This window comes from Ambystoma mexicanum, chromosome 10 (assembly GCF_040938575.1).
Source record: "Ambystoma mexicanum isolate Mex_15411 chromosome 10, UKY_AmexF1_1, whole genome shotgun sequence".
In the NCBI taxonomy this organism is placed as follows: Eukaryota; Metazoa; Chordata; class Amphibia; order Caudata; family Ambystomatidae; genus Ambystoma; species Ambystoma mexicanum.
Genome location: NC_090932.1, coordinates 183,464,083 through 183,480,764, shown reverse-complemented (window position 1 = coordinate 183,480,764; position 16,682 = coordinate 183,464,083). Strand labels below are relative to the sequence as shown.

Genomic DNA, 16,682 nt, shown 5'->3' with positions numbered 1-16,682 from the left:
GTGGTGGGGTGGTTCCTGGAAAGGTTTGCCGTAGAGTGATATCTGGAGGGTTACTGGGATAAGGCGGCAGGAGGAGTTTGCCATGTGATGTGTGTAGTATGCTGTATGATGACTATTGTATTCTTTTTTTTACACAGTTTTCCTGGACACGGAAGGGCTTCATGAGGACCCGCTGGAGGATTCAAGGCTGGTAGGTTTGTCTGACTGACCCTAGATGGGAAGGCATTGGGCGAATCCAGAGAGGATCAGTGCAGAATAGACCTGCAATGGCCATATAAGCAGAACACTGACTATAACCATTCAACAGGCTTCTCGTCACTCGTGGTGCATAGTGCCTGTATGCCTACACTATCCGCAGTCCCTCACTGGAGGCCTCTTCCAGGTACAAGAGCAACACACACAACCGAACACCCCCACCCCTCCCCCACAGGAACTGCACTCCTTCCTCTGCGGTCATTGGGTAGTGTGTGCCCTGATTTTGTGGTGTGCACCACGCTTCTGCGGCAGGGATTGGCGTTGGAAGCCTTGGCAGCTCTCCCGTCTTGGTGAATACGCGTGGTGGCTGTTGTACGCGCCCCTGTGTGCACCTTGGAAGAGGTGCACGCATTCTGGCTGGGTGTCACACAGGAAGGCCGTAATCTCCTGTTGACAAAGCATTAATTTCCCATCTTGGACAGTTGAATAGGCCCTTCCGCTCGCAGGAGATTAATGCTGTTTGTCTGTGAACTGACATGTGCCTGACTGAGGCCTAATGGGTGACTTTTGGACCATTGTCTGCCCTAGAAGCAGCTGGTGTCTAAACCAGTCTGTGCAACCCTCGAGCAGCTCAGCCCTTTGCCAGGTGCCTTTGGCATTTACCAAAAGCCTGTGCCATCGGCCACCTATCAAATCTGTGCTACCCATCGACACCCGCTGTTCAGCCATTGCCAGCTCTCCTATACCGCCCCTTCAGCTCTACTACACCCAACGAACCTATACCATGAATTCCCCAAAGGTCCCCATAGTCAGCACTCCCACTCGTTCCCTACAGCTCCCCCACTTACAGCACTCTAGCGTCATGTCCAACAGCTCCCCCAAAGCCAGCAGTCCTTGCATTAACACTTACAGCTCCCCCAGAGCCAGCAGTCCATGCATTAACACTTACAGCTCTCCCCAGAGCCAGCAGTCCTTGCATTAACACTTGCAGCTCTCCCCAGAGCCAGCAGTCCATGCATTAACACTTGCAGCTCTCCCCAGAGCCAGCAGTCCTTGCATTAACACTTACAGCTCTCCCCAGAGCCAGCAGTCCTTGCATTAACACTTACAGCTCCCCCAGAGCCAGCAGTCCATGCATTAACACTTACAGCTCTCCCCAGAGCCAGCAGTCCTTGCATTAACACTTACAGCTCTCCCCAGAGCCAGCAGTCCATGCATTAACACTTACAGCTCTCCACAGAGCCAGCAGTCCATGCATTAACTGTTAGGCAGAAACCTGTGCAGTTCCCTTAGGGACCACTACAAAAGGCTTAAGACTACAGGTGTTGGCAGTTAGCCCAATTGATAGCAGTCTGTACCACCCAGATTTACCTGGTAGCTGTGGCTGAGCAGCCAGACTTCTCTCAAGAAGAGTTAGACAGTATATAGGGGTATACAAAATAGGTACAGAGATACAGTAGCACAAGCAAACGCTGACCAGAGCTTTGGTATAAAAGTATATAATTATTTATTTAAAAACACACTTGTAAAATACACTAACACTAATATGGCAAACAAGTTCAAACACAGTCACTATCAATATATATACATCCCTGATTACTTATTGAACAAGTCTTAGTTAAAACACCACTTATTTGCAGACAGAGGTGAGCTCTTAACCTAAGATAGCACTCCAATAAGTTAGTTAAAAAGGGAGGGAAAAGGTAGAATTAGGACAGCACAATACCAGCACTTTTTTAAAAGAACCACAGCAAGTCAGAAAAAGGCAGAGTCTACTGTTAGAGCAAGAAAGTTCATAGGCCAGGCCCACTCTTGGAGAGAGCAAGGCGGAATGTGTCCAAGATCACACGGTTGAATAATACTTTAAAAAGTCTTTGCAGATATTTCAAAAAGGGTTGGATCAGTTCCGAAAAAGTTAGTTAGCAGGTCCCAGGTCACCCCAGGATAGAGAGTCAAGGATTTACGGGACACCTTGAACAGTCTGTTGCAAGGGAGACCAGGCGGGACACAGTACCTGAAATGGTGAGAAAGCTCCAGCGGAGGAAGTCGTTCCTGGCAGCGGGTGCAAGTCGGTGCTTCGTCCAGGGGAAGAGAAGATCTCGACGTGGAGGAAAGCTGGAGGTCATTGCACTGCCAGGGAAGAAACCAGCCGCGGAGTTTCCCGGTTAAAAGGTACTACCCTTTTATTCGCGGTAGTGGTGAAGCGTGGCTATCCGGCCGCCGGGGTGCTTGGCCCGGGCGATTCGACCACAAGACGATCCAGGAAGGCGAAAAGGGGACAAACTGGTTATCCCCACCAGTTCGGAGGAAGAAGACTCTCCGGGTTGGAGATCTTCTCTGTCGTTGGGAAGTGGTGTGGCGGTTCAGCAGGGCTCCACCGGTGGTGTCGTCGTTGCAGGTCAGCTCAGCTTCTCCCTCTTCGGATTCTTTGGTCCTGTGGCGACATCTGAAGTTCCAGTCCCCAAAGCCCTGCTTTTATGCAGAAAACCCCCATTCATCAGTCCTAGCTGTCACTCAAACATGCTAAGTGATGAGCCGGGCGGCTCACCACTGGGCCAATCACACAAGAGTGTGACTTGAGTTGCCGAGGCAACTCAGTCCAGGGTGCCTAAACCCCCCTCCCACACATCTAATTACCCCTACCAGTACTTCCACAATATGATGGTTTGTACTGGTTCTGTTCACAATTTAAGACTAGAAAAGTCAATGGTGACTTTACATGCCCTGGGAGACAGTAGTCAGTCCCAGGGTATGGAGTCTATGTTTGGGGGTCACTATGACACCCCTGTGTTACTGCACTGAGGGTGCTGTGTAACACACTTACCAAAAATACATGAAACCCTATGGAGAAAAAGACCTCATAGCCCATAGCCCATAAACACATTACAAAGTCAAAGGATATCTCAAATCATGTCTAAGAGTGGGAGTAAAAGTGTCTCACTCTTAGCCGGACAAAAAAATAAACCCCAAAAATCCAGCAAAGCTGCTGGGGGACTCACTAGGTTTGGGAAATTAGCCTTAACAGAGAATTCTCCCTAACATTAACACTTACAGCTTCCCCCAGAGCAAGCAATCCTTGCAATAACACTTACAGCTCCCCCAGAGCAAGCAGACTTTGAATTCACACTTACAGCTCCCCCAGAGCCAGCAGTCCTTGCATTAACACAGTTCCCCCAGAGCCAGCAGTCCATGCATTAACACTTGCAGCTCTCCCCAGAGCCAGCAGTCCGTGCATTAACACTTGCAGCTCTCCCCAGAGCCAGCAGTCCTTGCATTAACACTTACAGCTCTACCCAGAGCCAGCAGTCATTGCATTAGCACTTACAGCTCCCCCAGAGCAAGCAGTCTTTGAATTAACACGTACAGCTCCCTCAGAGCAAACAGTCCTTGCATTAACACGTACAGCTCCCTCAGAGGAAGCAGTCCTTGCATTAACACTTACAGCTCTCCCAGAGCCAGCAGTCCATGCATTAACACTTACAGCTCCCCCAGAGCAAGCAGTCTTTGAATTAAGACTTACACCTCCCTCAGAGCAAACAGTCCTTGCATTAACACGTACAGCTCCCCCAGAGCAAGCAGTTCTTGCATTAACACAGTTCCCCCAGAGCCAGCAGTCCATGCATTAACACTTGCAGCTCTCCCCAGAGCCAGCAGTCCATGCATTAACACTTGCAGCTCTCCCCAGAGCCGGCAGTCCATGCATTAACACTTGCAGCTCTCCCCAGAGCCAGCAGTCCTTGCATTAACACTTACAGCTCTCCCCAGAGCCAGCAGTCCTTGCATTAACACTTGCAGCTCCCCCAGAGCAAGCAGTCTTTGAAGTAAGACGTACACCTCCCTCAGAGCAAACAGTCCTTGCATTAACACGTACAGCTCCCTCAGAGCAAGCAGTCCTTGCATTAAAACTTACAGCTCTCCCAGAGCCAGCAGTCCATGCATTAACACTTGCAGCTCTCCCCAGAGCCAGCAGTCCATGCATTAACACTTGCAGCTCTCCCCAGAGCCGGCAGTCCATGCATTAACACTTGCAGCTCTCCCCAGAGCCAGCAGTCCTTGCATTAACACTTAAAGCTCTCCCCAGAGCCAGCAGTCCTTGCATTAACACGTACAGCTCCCTCAGAGCAAGCAGTCCTTGCTTTAACACTTACAGCTCTCCCAGAGCCAGCAGTCCATGCATTAACACTTACAGCTCTCCCAGAGCCAGCAGTCCATGCATTAACACTTACAGCTCCCCCAGAGAAAGCAGTCTTTGAATTAACACTTACAGCTCCCCCAGAGGCAGCAGTCTTTGAATGAACACTTACAGCTCTCTAGCGCCATGTCTTACAGCTCTCCCCAGAGCCAGCACTCTGGCGCCATGTCTTACAGCTCTCCCCAGAGCCAGCACTCTGGCGCCATGTCTTACAGCTCTCCGCAGAGCCAGCAGTCTTTGAATTGACATGTTCACCGTCCAACATCCAGCTCTTTGACACATTTCCCAACAAATTCCCTGCTTCGTTTTCTACTGCATTACACCAGCATTCTTTTTAGGTTTTTATTTTTTTTAAAAAAAGAAAAGGGGTGAACATACACAAATAGCTTTTAAAACTTAACTATCCTTACTTATTTTAAAAAAACGACTGCAACCTAAGTATTCCCCAAAAAGAAAAAAAGATTCTTTAGAAAATGTACACAATCCCTAGACTGCGTGCTTCGTATAAACACAGGTCTCTGTAAAATAAAAGGTCCTTTCTTTTTTTTATTTTTTTATTGAAAAGCTACAGTTTCTTCTCCTCTCTCCCTCCAACACCAGGGTGGAAGTAAGAAAAGAAAAGAAGACTTTTGTTTCAAATCATGTAAACTTCCAATACATATTATTGTTACAACATCATCATTATGTCTTATTATGCTTTCCACAAGGTTCTTCTGCGCAACATCGTAACATATAAGACACTTGATAGTCAAGCAAACAGACAAACAAAGTCAAATAAACAGTCGACATATCAGATCAACAGTTACGCACTTTGAGCATCAACCTATCGCCCCACTTGATTACGGGGGACATCTCAGGAGAGCGTTCATAAAATTTACAACCGCACAGACATGTTTAATGTTTTGGCCTGAGGTTATCAGGCACCACCAGGTGTTCATGTCATCATTTAGCGGGGCAGGCAGCCTGGTTGCTGTCCTCTCTGCTGGTTGACTCTTGGCGGTGGTCGGGCACTGGAAGTGAGGGGGCAGCCCCGGATTGTCTTGGGAGCTGTCACGAGGGTTATTAGATAGACCGGCCATGTTAGGAAGAGCGGCCCAGAAGATTCCGCAGCAGCAGGGAGCCAGCCTTTCGTTGCCCCGGTGTGGGCCGGGCAAGGGAAAGCTGCAGGGCTCCTGAGGAGGTCTAGTTCTGGGCACCTATGCCAGATGTGTCCCGGGCTGGAAGCGCATACCTGGGGAACTAGCATAGTTTGAACCCCAGCCGTGTACTCTAAGCAGCCCAGGTGATGGCACTGGCAGGACAGGTCAAGCCCACCGGCAGGAAGAGGTGGGCCCATGAGCAGCGGCAGCGCTCCTCCCGTTGGTCCTGGGAGGGCCGCTCAGAAGTCTGGGACCCATGGCGCTGAGAATGTGCGGCGCGCCTCTGACTAAAAGGGAGCTGCGGTCAGAGTCTTGCGGCCCGGGTCGCGGCAGTGATGAACGCGGCACACCACTGGCTCACGGGGTACCACGCTGAAGAGATCCCTGCATTGTTGGCAGTAGTCGCCCGCCTCCACTCCCAAAGTGAGGGTCAGCTTCAACTGGTGTAACGCTGCTCTGCTCAGATGTATGTGATCTGCCCGCAAACACAGGCAGACTGCCTGCAGTAAAACTGCTTGTGCCACCTTTTTGACCGTTCATTGAAAACAGGGGCCCAAGAAATTGTCCCCTGCCTCCTTTGTTGATGGTGCGGGGGACAGCCCCGCAACCCTCAAGGCCACAGATACCTGGACATGAGGAGCGGGGGACACCCCCGCAACCCTTGCTCCTCATGTTCAGGTAAGAAGGTCAAAAATTAAGGAGGTCAAAAGGACAAAACGATAAACAAACGACCAAATTGGGTAATACCCTCTGCTCTGGCACCTTTAGAACATCCTATTATTTTCATTTAAAAAGTCCTTCGCATGGCACCCCTGCTGGAAGGACCCTCGCGCCCGGTGCATCAGTGGGAGATCCCGGGCTGTACAGTTAGTGTTTTTTTTTTTAAAGCAATCAAACACGTGCATCAATGATTTTAGATATAAAGCCCCCTTGTAACAGCTTTGTGATGGATGACATTTGCTTCTACTGCTCCTCAACAACTAACTTCTTTGCACCAGCCTCTATGGCTCAGTCCTATTCAGTGCTTCAACACCATTTCCTAATACCTTAACCCACTGCTACTAGATTGCCCCCACGAAGCCTCCCGTATCCAGCCTTCATAGTCCTTCCCCTGAAGCCCACCTCCAGGCAGCACTTCCTCCCCATTCCCCAGTTTGACCTACAGTCAGTGCTCCACCACCTGCCCATGAAACTCCCTCACATTATTCTCTTGCTCTACATGGCAGCCAATACCGCCACATCAGTCAGCATTCCCGCAATGAGTTCTCCTACAGTTGCCCTGCAGCCAACTCTCCTACACCATCTTCTCGCTCCGGTCCCCTGGAGCCAGTTCCCCCTCCGCCAGTCCCAAAATCTCCTTCAGACACAGTCTCTGCACCCTACCCTTCATAGCCTGTGCTCCCACACCACACCGAGTGCTCAAAATATTGCCTGCAGCTCTCCCGGGACCAACACTAGTAGAGTTTTTCATATAGAATCCCTGCATCTGTCGATCTTCCACCAATCGCTGCAGCTGCGTTCCTCTGGGAGGCAGACCCCTACTCCATTGGCAGACCCCCACTAATGCCACGCAGCTAGTGTTTTTGCACCACCCCCTAAGATTTTTTCCCCCATCAGGCACTCCTACACAATTTCCTGCATCTTCCCACATTAAGGGTTCCTACGCTATCCCCTCAGCTCACAGCACATCAATTCTCCTGCTCCGTTGCCTACTTAGTCCCCTCCAATTTGGACCATCCTTTGGATATTTCTTCCATTCCCTCCAGTTTCCAACTGTTCCTTCTTCTTGGGTGTGCCTCTGCCCACCGGACTGACCCCCACAGAGCCCTCTAGACTGTCAGAATAGAAGGGTCGACTTCTGGTTGATCCTTCATGGTGCGTAGAAAAGGAGAAACCTTCTCTAATGCCACTGTGCGGCTTCTGGACTGAACGCAGAGGTTTGCGGTGTGACCATAGAGGGATGCATGTCAACTGGAGGAAAAATATTGGAAAATTCTCCACTTCCCAGACATCCGTCGGTCCGCATTTGAGGACTAAGTAAAGACAAGCAATGCGGCAGCCAAGGAGGCAACAGACAGGAAGAGTTGCATGGCAACTCACTTCCTTCCGGAATGATATTCATTCTGCTATGCGGTCACCTGACGGTAAGGACTTAATCACCAACAATGATGGCTTGGGAAACCTCCCTGCTTTCAACCTGAACGGAGGACAGTTCAATAAGGTGCTGAAGACACGTTGAAAAGGTTAAACACACCTGAATGGTCAGGGACCAGCTCCAAGCCACCACTGCGGATCCCAAGTACTGCTGTGAAGCCGAACGCATCACCTTGCTGTATCCCGTACCCAATGTCCTGTACCACATGTCCAGGTCAGCAAACAAGCTGAAGTCTACCACTAGCTTTCCTTTGACACACAAAGCACAATTATTATCATTGTTTATTTTTTATATGGCACCACACACCCAAAGGCCTCAGAGCACACAATCAACAAGACAAACAATACAAAAAAGCAGGGTCAGAGGGTGAAATTAAGAGTAGGCTGCGATATCACATTCTTATGAACCGGGTTTAAGGTTAAACAGGTTTTCACAGCTCCTTTAAACTCTATCAGAGATTGGGAAGATCTCAAGAGCTATAGGAAGCGCATTCCAAGCCTGAGGTGCCTGAACGTCAAGACGAGTTCCTCCATATTTGTCCAGCTTAAACTGCGGTTGCTTAGGTTTGTGGCTGTCATTAGAGCATAAATTCCGAGTTGGGTGATTTATGATCCCGCAATCTGAGAGATTCTAAGGGGCAATGGAGATCCAGCACTTGTAAGGGAGTGCTAGAAGCTTATCCAAGATCCTGTGCCTAACCGAAAGCCAATGTAGAGCCCTTCCTGATTTTGTTGCATGGTCATGTTTGGATAAACCATAAACCGCTCGAACAGCGCTGTTCTGAGTAGTTTGGAGGGACGGAGATTTGCCTGGGACGTCCCAATTAGAAGGCTGTTGCAAAAATCTAGTCTAGAATGTACAACTGCCATGACTAACATCAATCTATTACTGATGGAGATATATGGCCTGATTTGATTCAGGAGTTTAAACACATAGCCACAAGATGATCATATATGTGCTACCTGGGCCTTCACAGTCAATTTTGCATCTAATTGGACACCCAGAGTCTTCACACAACTGGTCCCCATGATCTTATTGCCCGCAATTACGAAGCTTTTATAGGCTGAATCTAATTTCCTGAGCCATGGCCCAGTAGCCACAATGAGAGGCTCTGTTTTTTTAATTTTTGAACGCAAGGGAGTTTGAAACCATCCATGATTGCATGGCAGCATACACCCCATTCAGGGTCTTGGAATCTTGAGCATAATTGCCAGACAACTCCAGGACCACCTGGGTGTCATCGGCGTTGTTGGTATAATGGACACACAGGCAGTCCAGGAGGTCGAGCAAAGGCCTTATATAGGTGTTAAAGAGGCATGACGAGGCATGATCCCTGCGGCACCACAGCATTGATGATATTGGGAGAAGATGGAGCATTCTCCACTGCCACTCAGAGCAGCAGGCCAGACCTTTCAACCTGTCGACAAGTATGGAATGGTCAACCAAGTCGAATGCTGCTGAAAGATCGAATAACATGAGCAGAGTGGGAGTTGCTCTTTTTCCACTGTACCTATGAGATTGGTTTTAAGGTGCAGGAGGGCCGTTTCTGTCCCATGTCTTGCTCTAAACCCAGATTGGCGAGTGCTTAAGATGTTGTTCTCTATACAGTCTTGGAATTGTAGATAGGCCACTCTATCGTTGCGCCTTGAAACACTTGTGTATAGGCGCATTACAAATGCCATATCATATCAGGATCCTGAGCCAGAATGGGACACTGGTTATGGGGGCGATTGTTTTTTGCCACAGTGGGATCAATAGTACTCTTTTTTCGATAGAGGCGTAACCCAACGCTCCTGGAGTGATGGTAGGACTATGCCCTCACTGAAAGAGAGATTACCCATTCTGATAATCCACGGGATAAGCACATCCAGAGACCCTTTAAGAATGTTGGCCGGACAAACATCCCCCTTGCAATGGAGATTGCAGCGCATAACCTCGATCCACCTAGGGAGAGGCCTGTGCAGCATGAGTGTGCTCCCACCCACCCTTGCCCTGGGTGATGTGTGTGTGTGAGGCATATCATGCCTCCGCAGTGTGCCTCCTACATTGTGTATTTTTTGATAATCTTGGCATTTTTATTCTGATTCAGATCGCAGTGTAAGCTTCAATTTGCCTCCTGTGCTGCATTTGAAAGAAGTGCAAATATCTCTACCCCGGATCGTGCAAATCACTATTAAAATGCTGTGCGGGGCATGTGGGGGTAATTAGGGCAGGTGCAGCCATGGCTTTTAAATTAAATTTTATTTAGGAGAGGTCACAGCATTTGACTCCAGTGACCTTTTGTTAAAACAGAAGTGCAACTGCTAGAATGGTTTGGAAGTTTCTTAAATATGAAAAGCTTGGGACACCCCATTTACATCAACGAAGGGTGGTTACAACTGGTCCAGTAGCACAGCGAGTGGAGTGCTCGCTTTGACATCTGTGCAGAGCCTCCCGACGCAGGTTCTAATCCCGGCAGCGCCAAACTCAGCCTATCATCCTTCCGAGGTCGATAAATGAGCATCACTCACCATGGGTAATACCCGAGGGTTTGTAGCGCTATATAAATACTAAATAAAAATTAAAAAAGGTTCCAGGGTGAAAAGTGCTGAGATGGAAATATCCCCCCTGCCAAAGCTGCAGGAAATTTCACACCCATCACGACTACTTTTGCCCTGCTGCCCAGGATGGCAATGGTAAGCTCCCCCGGCCGGCACACGGTGACTGGGAGTCTGCTTGCACTATATATATATATATATATATATGTATATATATATACAGGGACCAGGCTTCACTTGTGACATCCAGCGTAGCTTTGAGCTGCTCTGCTAGGAGCTGTCTAGCATTTGGGAACAGTCCTCCTTCCAGTGCTAGACCTCCATCTCCTTAGTTGAGCGGTACAACCATCCTTCATTCAGCTGGTGTGGTACTTCTCTACCTAATCCACCCTCCTATCGACTGATGCTCCCATGACTCCGGGGATACGCCTGCTCCTCAGAAAGGAAATATTGTACAGTCACACCCCTGAAGTGTTGTTTTCTGGGAGCCTCTTTTAAGACTGGTAAAGTCTGCAAATCTTCCCGCTTGTGCAAAGGCCGGTCTCGCACAGCAGCCATGTTAGCAGGTGGTTTGTGACCAGGTTTCTGTTAGCAGCACCGTGTGGAGAGCTTTTCTCTCTGTAGAAACAGGATAACCTGTCTTTCCCAACAGAGGGGGGTCCGGTACAGACAAGGATTTCAGAGTTACCAAACAACAACATATGCAACCAATAGAACCTTGTCTAAAAAGTGCGTGCATTTACAATTCATAGTTGTACATAGAGGAAACGGACGCGTCATTTTTCATTATAATGAACAAAGATTTCACCTCTGGAAGCCAGTTGATAAACATTGTCCACACCATACAAAAATGTGAAGCAAAAATGCTAAGACATCAATACTTCTTTCAACAAGGTCATGTAGTACTTCTTGGTACACAACCCAAATGTACAGTGAATGTATGAAAGCCTAAACCCAACATGTTTCAATCCATTGGCAATTGTGGGATGTTCCTCAGGGGCAGAGTTGTGTTTGAAGGTGTGTGGATACTACAACCTGTGAATCATAAACGAGCCGAGGAAAATGTGTGTAAGAAAAGATTCTCAAAAATCAGGAATGTATGCACACACAAAATGCAATGTGGGTGAAAGAGAAGACGTCTTCCTCCACTTACTTCAATTCATTGGGGGAAAATTGATCATTTTAGACAAGTTCTGATTATTGGAGTCCTAGCAACGTCTGAATGAACAGACCAGGACCTAAATGGGGACCAGAATGCATCTGGCACAATAAGTATGTCCCCACTAAATAGTAAATATGTGCAGACGTTTTATTAATGCTAGAAATAGGATGAAAAGTAAAGAAAATGGGAGCTCACCTTCCTGGGGGAGATGTTAGATATTTGGGGTGCAGAAACTATTTAGTGAAGTGAAAATAAGAATCAATGAATCTCCAATGATTTCATCACACTGAGAGGGTGTCTTAAGCACGTGACATGCAGGGGGGGCCGAATGTGATCTATACTGCAAGACTCACTGTTCCGAAGGTTGTGTGCTCCCTGCACTCTGGCCTGGGTCGCTTCGTCCATCCCCCACCATGCGTTTTGCCTTCCCTTCTCATCTGCTTCATGTGTTTAGAGTTCCCCTCCTCCTCTAATTTTCTAATTACTTGATTTTCTCCGAGACCAGGGGCCGGGGGCTTACATAGGCCCACCACCATTGTAAGGTAGGGTGGAACTGTGGTGGCGCCCGTGGCGCTCCCCACCTCCATCTCCCTCTATGGCGGTTACACATCTGTCATTTCGCTCTTTCTACACAGCGTAAGGGCTTCCCAGTGCACCTGTGATCCTGGAACTCATGTGGCTTGCGGTGTGCTCTCTGCATTTCTGTGGCCTAACCGGAGTCCATCCCGGGTTAGCATCCCAGATGACGTCCCCTAGAAGGTTGGAGCCAGGCTCAAGGGAGGAGTGTTCCGCCTGTGCCAGTCGACTGGAGGCTGGCAAGGTGGTGGCTGCACTGCTGGAGAAATAACAATGTTGTGACAATACACTTCTGGGTCTGCCTGAGTTACTACAGTCCTGCAGCCGGGTCTAATGTCCTCCCTGTGTGCCCGTTTCTGAGAGGTGGAATTCTGGGGCACGCCTGGTACAATAGGTTTGGAAGGGCAGGAAGATACTGGGAAATTCTGTGTGTGCCACTTCCAGGGGCCCCATCACAGGAGGATGCACCCCCTGGGATGCTGAGCACCCTCGTCCTCCTCTATCTTTTCATACATGGAACTTTGTAACAGATGCTTCTGTCCAATTTGTTCACGTTAGTTCATGAAGACTACAACTCCCAGAATTCATTGCTGCATTTAATGAAACCTAATACTGCAAAAATGTCTCCATATTACAAATCCATCTACTCCCCATACTTCTCCAGTCCCCACCCCCCTACACCCTACCTTTCTTTCTCTTCTATTTCTACCCCCACTTGGTGTACGTCCATCACTAATGTGTTTGCCCTGTCACCCCATAAGGTTGGTATCCATCCCTCGCCCCAGGACTCCTAGCTGCTTGGGGGTGACCTCCCTGCCCCAGGTAAATCCATTACTCCTGGACCTCACTCTGTCTCTTTCATTTCTTTTGGGCAGGGACTTTGATCTGGTGAATATTCATCTGTTTCACGACGCCTCAAACCTGGTAGCGTGTGATGCCAGCCCCTCCGTGTACACCGGGAACCGCAAGAGGGCCCTTGAACATGTCATAGAGAGGTAAGAGTACCAGCAGCATGCCAGCCAGGGTTGGAAGCACCCCAGAGCATGCCATCTAAAGTAATAGCGTGAAGCAATCATCCCAGAAAATGTGTTCCATCCCGTCTTCCCACTGTAAGAACAGTTGAGGTCATCACCCAAAGGCAAGAAGGGTCGAGCGCACCTGGTGCGAGGATACCAGCGCGTCTTCTGCAAGTAAGCACTCCTGTATGTGTATGTTTATTAGTTTTCCATCGTGTGGTGGCATAGGAGGTTGGAGTCCCACAACAGATTTGCTCTGTGTAGGGATGGGGGGTGGGTGGTGGTAGAACAGGAGTACTTATGAGGGATGGGAGGTGGGTGGTGGTAGAACAGGTGTAGTTATGAGGGATGGGAGGTGGGTGGTGGTAGAACAGGTGTAGTTATGAGTGTTGAGAGGTGGGTGGTGGTAGGACAGGTGTAGTTATGAGGGATGGGAGGTAGTAGAACAGGTGTAGTTATGAGGGATGGGAGGTGGGTGGTGGTAGAACAGGTGTAGTTATGAGGAATGGGAGGTGGGTGGTGTAGTTATGAGGGATGGGAGGTGGGTGGTGGTAGAACAGGTGTAGTTATGAGGGATGGGAGGTGGGTGGTGGTAGAACAGGTGTAGTTATGAGGGATGGGAGGTGGGTGGTGGTAGAACAGGTGTAGTTATGTTTGACTCTGAATTAGATGAGCTGGTCTGTGTACTGCAGCTATTCGGGCAGAGGCAAACGGCGGAGAAGGTACAGGCCCCGCTACTTCTGCTAATTGACCTGGACGCCATTAGCTAGTTTGCTAGTGCCGATTTTAGTGGGCGAGTTGGGAGGTGCTGAGAAATGTTATTTGGAATAAATTAGGTGGCTGTTAATTCTTCCAAGTTTCAACTTCATTTCTTGCTGATATAGATTAGCTTCTCTGCGGCATCCCGTGCTATTTCCACTCTTTCTATCAGGTCAGTTGGCAGACACACATAGAAGGCATTGCCATAATCTAGGTGGGGGTGTATCGGAAGGCTTGCTGCCATTGGCTGTTAGAATCTTCAGGTTGAGTTTCTTCTGGAAGAGGTATTGCTTGAACACAGTGATATGATATGATAGGTTATTTATAGTGCGCTTAATACCCAGAGGTTTCTCAGCGCGGACTCGGGGATCGAACCTGTGTTGCTCCGCGTCGTCTCCCTTCCGAGGTGAGCACGTTGCCCCTGAGCTATCCTCCCGAGTGATCCAGTGCCGCAAATGATCCCTAAATTCCTGACTTTGGCATGTGTCCCTTTTATTCAGCGGGTCTGCAGGCCTAGCAGTAGGATTTCCATGTTGGTCCCGTCTGTCACAAGGCTCTTTTGGCCCATCCAGGACGCAGTTGCTTCAAGTCCATCAGAACCTTTGCTAATTTGGCCCATTAGACCCATTAGAAGGTGGTGCGTGTGCATGTCACCTTTGAAGGGCAATTGCAGCTAGTAGGACCAGATTAGGTCCATCAGTAGGTTACGGTTGATGTTAAACAGTTCGGGTGATGGCAGTGACGCTGCCTGGGCCGCTCTAAGGCACCAGCATCACGGAGGAGGAGAAATCCCCAAGTGACGCATTGCTTGCGGACAGATTTCAAGGTCTACAACCACTTCATTTCTGGTGTGGAAGTGTTAGCCACCTTTTGAAGGCGATCAATGAGGGTGACGTGGCCTATCGTATCCAAGGGGTGATGCAGTCTACCATATCAAAGACGGCTGACCGCTTCTGCAGTGCGAGAATGCAGAGGTATCCCTCTTCCCAGACCCATCCTAGTTCTGCGGTGAAAACGGTGCTGCAGCTCGAGGTCCTGCACTTTTCTAAATATCCTACATAGAAAACAGCGAGTCATGTGTATTGAGACAGCATCTTTGGCTTGTGACACGAATTCTGCTGTAATGACGTACACCGATAACGTACTGTTTTCATTATTGTTGCTATGTATTTCATGACCGGTCTATGAACGTGCCGATCCCTGAATTCTAGGGACACAAACAGGGGAGCAGTGGAGAAACCTGTGGGAAAGCAGGAGCAGAGGGTGGTAGAAAATTGCAAAGGATTTGTGGATCCGACCAGAAAGACAAATGTCACCTGAGCTGTCGCAGGGCTAATCCTACATCCCAGGAGCAATGACTGCGGGGAAACCCATGTGAGGACAGACCCTAGTTGCGATGGATAACAAGCTCAAAGCCATCAGGCAGCCCCAAGAAGTGACTGGTAGAAGTGATTTGAAGTGGGCACTGCAGCAGCAGCTTCAGAAATGAACCACAGGGAAGCATGGCAAGCAACAGCCCCAGCTGTCCTTTACCCCGGGAACTGCATCACAAGCAAATAAACGCAACCGAGCACAGGCTGAGGTGACGGATCTGCCTGCTGAGAACAGTCACAGTGGACGTCAGGCGGAGGTTGCGATCAGAGATATCTTGTCTGGCATAAACACTCTGGATACCAAACTGGACTCCCCAGTGTGCAAAGGGAAGCATTTAAAGACCAGTTTAGACCAGCAAACTGCTAGGCTGGGACGAAGCGGAGACCAAGATTTCCTCGCTTGAAGACACATCAACATCGCTATCTGCTAAAATACAAGCTCTGGCAACCACCTTAAAAAGCGCCTGCACCAAAAATGAGGATCTCGATGGCCGTTCCTGGTTGAATAACATCTGTATGCTCGGGATCAGCGAATACTGACCACCCACCTCTATGGAAACCTTTACATAAGCACTACTGCAGGAAGTGTTCGGATCAGCCTTCAATTTTGCATAAACAAGCTATTAATATCCCTTTATGCTGGCGACATGATGCCTTTTTTTAATCAAACACCCCAGATCAAACCTTTCCCTCCACAATGCATGATATGTCTCTGGAGGATAGCTCAGCGGCAACGTGCTCGCCTTGGAAGCAAAATGAAACGGAGCACCACAGGTTCGGTCTGCGCTTAGAAACCTCTGGGTATTAAGCGCGTTATAAATAACCTATCATACCGGACTGTGCATTAACACCTCCAAATCGTTCCTGTTTCCTCTTACAGAAAGGCCTGTGCAACGTGATATAGAATCTGTCTTACAGTGGCATTGTGAACACACACCCAGTACTTTGGTATTGAGTTAGCTGGACACACGGAACGCCTAATTGTTTTGAATTATGATCGTGTCCTAAAAAATTGGACAGCAACACTGATATATGGCGGACTCAGCCCATGTCACTAATCGGCAGGATATCTCTTGTCAAAATGGTGGTATTCCCTTGATTTCTATATAGTTATTCGCAAATATCCCAGTTGCTCTTCCCAAGTCGTTCTCCAATCAGCCGAGGGAATCTTACTGAGATTCATCTGGGTGGGTAAAGCTGCCAGGATACCACAGAGCAAACTCATCTGACCATTAGAAAATGGAGGACTAGCAATGTCGGACTTCGAATATCACTGCTTGGTAGCCCAGGCACACTCCCTGTCCTACTGGTATGATCAATTCCGGAACAGCCCCATGTCCAGGCAGAACGAGCCATTCCCAATCAACACTGTAAGTGCACACACAATGCATGGGTCAAGCTAGGCAAACTATTCGATATCAGTCTGCTGTACTCCCCACTGCTCCCAGTTAGTTACACTCCCTCAGTCACTAGCACAGCGGAAGAGGTTTTCACCTGAACCATACAGAAATTGGGCCTTACTACATGGGGAGACCACTTCCCGGGTGGGGAATTCACCTCACTAGAAGCATTCAAAAC

At 48.8% G+C, this 16,682-nt stretch overlaps 1 protein-coding gene across 4 annotated transcripts in view; it reads left to right on the top strand.

Moving 5' to 3' along the window:
* The window catches only part of LOC138491262 (inositol polyphosphate-5-phosphatase A-like), a 705,879-nt gene that overhangs the window by 476,248 nt on the left and 212,949 nt on the right, over nucleotides 1-16,682 (top strand). For all 4 annotated transcript variants that reach the window (XM_069617676.1, XM_069617677.1, XM_069617675.1 and 1 more), the window contains 2 exons: nucleotides 138-190; nucleotides 12,832-12,951. In XM_069617676.1, the coding sequence (XP_069473777.1) occupies nucleotides 138-190; nucleotides 12,832-12,951 (173 nt within the window). The remainder of the gene's footprint in view (nucleotides 1-137; nucleotides 191-12,831; nucleotides 12,952-16,682) is intronic.